The sequence below is a fragment of the Ruditapes philippinarum genome, unplaced genomic scaffold (genome assembly GCF_026571515.1).
Source record: "Ruditapes philippinarum isolate M1 unplaced genomic scaffold, ASM2657151v2 ctg143_1_1_1_1, whole genome shotgun sequence".
NCBI classification, from domain to species: Eukaryota; Metazoa; Mollusca; class Bivalvia; order Venerida; family Veneridae; genus Ruditapes; species Ruditapes philippinarum.
In genome coordinates, this window is record NW_026862181.1 from 232147 (window position 1) to 237438 (window position 5292).

Consider the following 5292-nt stretch of genomic DNA (forward strand, 5'->3'; position numbering starts at 1 on the left):
CCTTGGGATACTTTCTAATTATGACAAGGTAAAGTTGTGATTCTGAAAGTTATATTTGAAAGAAATTTCAGGATTTCGACTGCGAGACTGACCGATTTTACATTTACAAATGTCGGTATTTGAAGGGCGACCATCATGTTTGTAATAAAAATCCCTGGCGCACAATTTGTTTGGTCATCTTGGAACTTAAATGCTTCTTTTTAACTTTTGTCAAATACGGAATATATATTTAAAGCACTGCAGTTGCAATAATAATATTGTTGTAAAGAAAACAGAGACTACATGTATAAAGAGCGTTTCTCTAAACCGAATAAACCTCTACTTCACAAAGGCACAGGAAGTCACTCGCATTGTGAATGATCTTAAGGAACTTTCCTGTCACGTGATTAGCGCATGGGATTTTTACTGGTAGAGCCGGCGATGCTGGGGGTCCGGTGTAGTTTGCGCAGTCAGAACCAATATTGTTGTCCGAATCTTGTCGAGTTGACGAAATCAGCAGCCGCAAATTTGAATTTCTGTGGTCTAAAACAGAGAACAGAGAGGAATATCATAATGTTCGATAAAATTAAAAAGAATTAAAGAAAAAAAGAACGCAAACACATTCTATAACAACAATCTGTATTATTAACAAATGCCAATACATATACAATTCACAATATCAATACCACGCCAAACCGGATATCTGTTAAAACCAGGCAAATACTCACAAAATAAAGCAAGATTTCCCTACTATTTACTATTTACATTTGGTTTAGATTGGCCGATCCTTTTCCGTATTTCTAATATTTGAACAGGTAAACATAATGAATGTATAGGAGATAAGGTACATAACAAACATCAAGATGTCAACCAAAGACTGATTTTTCATAACGTTCAAAATATGATTTGTATCAAAATACGATATAATTTCAAACGGCAATTTACACGAATCTATGTATCATTGAACACAGATCAAATAAAAAGACCATTATATTTGAATTGATTTCTCTTTCACTTGTAAAATCTGAATGAATGGAAAGTTTCAAGGTATATTTAAATATTTCACATCTGAAAGTATGACTAAAAGCGTATGGTGGTAATACTATATAATTATACACTATTAAAATGTAGAAAAAGTCTATTTAAAAAAATGAATACATTGAATAATCCCACTACAGTATATCCTTAGAATATACTAATTTTCATTGTGTGTGCGTGCGCGCGCATGTGCATTAGTGCGTGTGCGCGCGCGTGCATGATTGCGTGTGTTCTTGTTCTAGCTCCTCAAACATGATGTAGGGCCAACGATAATATTGTTAGAACTTTTGGTCCAACCATTTTGTATGTACACTTAATGATTATGTATGTGAAACTGCATAGTGTGTGACTTTTTTTACAAAAGAATATCATTAAATTAAACATCATCATGGCAAGTTATTGCCTTGACATGTACAGTACCGTAATTCAGCATTTAGAGAGGCAATTTTTTTCAATATATAAAAAGTATAATATAATAATCCTAAACTCCTATCGTTCATTGTTCAACCACTCTTTTATACACAATGTGATTAATATTTCAAGGTGCAAGCGACAATGTACTAAAAGGTCATGACGATATATATTGTTTTTCTATATTTCTAATTTATTCTCTTTTGTGCATAATTGGATTATAGCCGTCCGGTTTTTTATTCAAAATATTAAGAAGTTTGTTTACATATAGGCCTTATACTGTTGAAACGGACGTATCATTGACGTCACTAGGCACTCTCGGCCGACTACAATTAAAAACCAAGTATGTACGATTGGCAGCCACCGTCCAAAAGGATAAAGCAGACAAAAAGGGGATAAAATAAGGCCAAATTATAGTCTTACTGTTTTATTTTACTTACTGATACCCAAGGCATTTCTAAAGAAGATGATAACATGGGACACTTCAGCAACGCGCTTAAATTCCATTCCCCAATACGAGTAACCACTAGCTGTGTGGGCACAGTACAATTCATCATTCACTTGATTGTTGTCGCGGTTGCCGTCCGTGGCGTAGCTAGCTGTTAGAGGTCCATTCACGTGCACGAATGTTGACTGCTGCCATTCGTCAATTGCTGGAACATAACGATCTGAAACAAAAGCAAGAAAATGGACCTGAATACTAGCATTTTCAATTCCTTTTGTAGCTCTAACTATTTAGATCTTAACTCAAATCAAATATGATTTTTAAATTTACAGGTTCCTAGTCGCAGAAAAGAAATAAAAAATGATAATAAAGAGAAAAAAGGAATATAAATGGTAAAAGGAAAAAAATCCGTCAACGACTAAAGAAACAATAAACAACATTTATGAGAAATGTCTGAAGAAAAAAGTGGAATTGAATACTAGTATTCAATGTGAAACAGTATCATCGCAATTCAGATGAATTTTACATAAATAGTAAAAGAAAATGGTACTTGAGAAAACACTTTGACCATTGGAAAACATATTTCGACTGTTCAAAAGTCAAAGTAGAGCAAATTCTTTAAAAACATCATCAGGATTAAGTGATATTGTTCTTTCAGGTCTTGATCGGGTAAAATGGTGTCGCTGTGAAACCCATAGCAATTCTGGAGAAGAACAGCGGAAATGAGAAACATTGCTAAGGCTTAATGGATATGTGTCTAAATTGTAGTAACAATAATTAAATACTAATGTATTTTTTGTATGTCTCACAGTAAAGTTTGATATTTTTTACTGTAGTGCTCTACATGTTTTTTATACATAAGATTAATGGAAATCACATTAAAAAAGTACAGAACACAACTAAAGAAAGAATTTCATCCACCAGATTATACAGTTTTATTAATGTATATGAAAAAGTAAATAAAGAAACTGGTCATAAAAAAGAAAGAAAAGAAAAGAAGTAAGTAGTCCCCACTCTATAAACCGAGTAAACCTCTACTTCACAAAGGCAAAGTTGGTAATTTAAGTTGCATGGATGATCTTCAGAAACTTTCCTGTCATGTGTTTAGTGCATGGGATCTTTACAGGTAAAGACGGCGATGCTGGGGGTCCGACGTAGTATGCGCAGTCAGATCCAATATTGTTGTCTGCATCTTGTCGGGAAGATTTTTAAATAAGTGGATTTTAATTTACAATAATTCATATGGCGACTTCCCAGCTTTACTGATGGAAAGACTTTGTCCCTCCGCGTACATTCTTTTCAACCTATATCTAATCACCGACCGTCCTTTTCCTCATGTGAAAGAATCCACAGTCTGACGGGATTTGAACCCACATCATTGACAGGAAAGTGATTTGAAACCGGTAACATTAGTCCCCCTGTTCTGAATAGCAGACACTTATACACATAACTATTAGTTTTGTATAAAATATTTGCTTGAAAATGCTCACAGCGGCGACATAAAAAACTATGTCTCTTATAAATCATGATCAGTACACCATTAGACAATCAACTATGGTTATCTCGATATCGCTTCTCTCGATATTTCGTTATCTGGGTTAAATCTTGAAAGTCCAGATTTTTTACATTCTTTACCTAAATTAGATATATTTGTTTATCTCGAAATTTTTATTTCGATAATTTCAGCATCTCGAGATACAATTTCAGCCCAACCGTAATTTTTTTACACTGTTATTCTTTTTTAATTTTTATCTTTACGTTTATTTCAATATTTTTTGACGGATTCGATGACTTCGAGATAACGATTGTCGACTGTATATAATAATTCAAAGGATACGTACCATCATAATAAACGTTCCAATTGGATTCGGCTCCTGTTGAAGGTGTCACCACCCCAGGAACGTATGTTGTTAGTTCGCAAACGCCCGTGCCCGCATTGTGGTTAACAGACGTACATTCATCCGCACCATTACATAATATCAAACATTGTATTATTCTAGTGTTTAAATGTTGCACTAAATTATCATTATACCGTGCATTACTCGACGAGAGAGTAAACTGAGTGAACTTGCTGGTAAGGACTGTTTTAAATACAAAAATTGTGATAAATTGAAGGATCCAAATCCACTTCTTCTCTTTAAACCAATGCATTGTATCGTTTTGAAATTCAATGCTCTTTATAACTAATTCTTCTGCATCGAGATCCTCCCTTCAACTGCAATAATTTCTTCTTTCAAACACAAAAAGTAACGCACTGTATTTAAAATCATGTACGTGTAACGAAATTTCCCAAATAAGAACGAAATTCTAATTTCAACTGAAAAAGTCCATTTCTTAGTGAAATATATAGCATAAATAATTACACCATACAACTTCGATTATTCGAATGTAACTAGATACTATTGTTATCCGATTCTATTTATTCGATACCAGCCTGACTTTAATTCACAATTAATATCCAACGACAAAAAGTATCCGCTTCAAGTGTTTACATTTCAGTTTATTTTTAATTTAAATTTCATTTGACGAGGCAGCAATTTAAATAAAACTTTGGATCATACTTCAAATTGCAGAATGATGTTAACATTTAATTTCCATTTGTCACAATATGTATTGTCTAAGGACGCAAGCAATTGTCTTTTCCCACTAGTTTACAAAGTTATTTCTTAGTATTCCTTGCTTCACGTGACTCCGTTTGTGATGGCAAAATGCATCCTCTGAATCATACAGGCATGAAGATTCTTAACAGTTTATTTCAAATACCAACAAATACCAATTACAGCATATGAATAATATATTTACGCTCATGTCCGAAGATTACATTTTCAGGATGGCCTGTAATATTTTCATGTCAGTTTCATACATATTGCTTTTGTGTTCCGCCATATCAAACATTTTGAAGTCATCTAGCTGTTAATCTCCTCCCTTGGGGCTTGACAGAGATCTTTATCGGCCAATATGCTTAAAACGATATATTAGATTGACTTTTTACCTTCAAATCTTTAAGCAAGATAGGCGGCTAGTAGATGCCTTATGCAGAAAAACTTTAGTACCTCAAAATGATAACCTTTGTTTTTTTACGCAAAAATTCAAAGGCACTGAAAAGCAATTCAGACAGACAGAATGTTTTACAAATTTTACGTTGAACGAATTGCATTGAGATATCTGTTTTTTTTCTTCTTCTGAAAACTTGACTTTTTAACTTCGTTTTCAAAGTATCTTCTTTTTATATAAATGTCATAGAATCAAAATGAATCGTGTTTAACAATGATCAACATCCAAGAATGTTCAATATCTATTCATAAATCGTCATTGAATATCATCCACACAATTTTTTTTTTACAAGATACTTACATACAACACAATACAATATAATATTTCTTTATTTAGTCAAGGTTATATATAATGTAACAACAGAA

General features: G+C 33.1%; 1 protein-coding gene across 1 annotated transcript; it reads right to left on the reverse strand.

The window, feature by feature from the left end:
• Nucleotides 1-301: 301 nt before the first annotated feature.
• LOC132718193 (uncharacterized) lies at nt 302-4654 on the reverse strand. Its single transcript, XM_060701827.1, has 3 exons — nt 3715-4654; nt 1869-2096; nt 302-522 (listed from the first exon to the last, which is right to left on the reverse strand). The coding sequence occupies exons 1-3, from the start codon at nt 4022-4024 to the stop codon at nt 302-304; spliced, it is 759 nt and encodes a 252-aa protein (XP_060557810.1). The 5' UTR covers nt 4025-4654.
• Between the last annotated feature and the right edge of the window lie 638 nt (nt 4655-5292).

What these genes read in the sequence shown, in the direction of transcription:
- LOC132718193 (XM_060701827.1), bottom strand. Translation starts at nt 4,024, where the DNA reads ATGCATTGGTTTAAAGAGAAGAAGTGGATTTGGATCCTTCAATTTATC. An exon ending in TTGGAACGTTTATTATGATG is followed by an intron (nt 2,097 to 3,714) that starts GTACGTATCCTT and finishes CTTTTGTTTCAG; the next exon opens with ATCGTTATGTTCCAGCAATT. An exon ending in TAGAAATGCCTTGGGTATCA is followed by an intron (nt 523 to 1,868) that starts GTAAGTAAAATA and finishes TCTCTGTTTTAG; the next exon opens with ACCACAGAAATTCAAATTTG.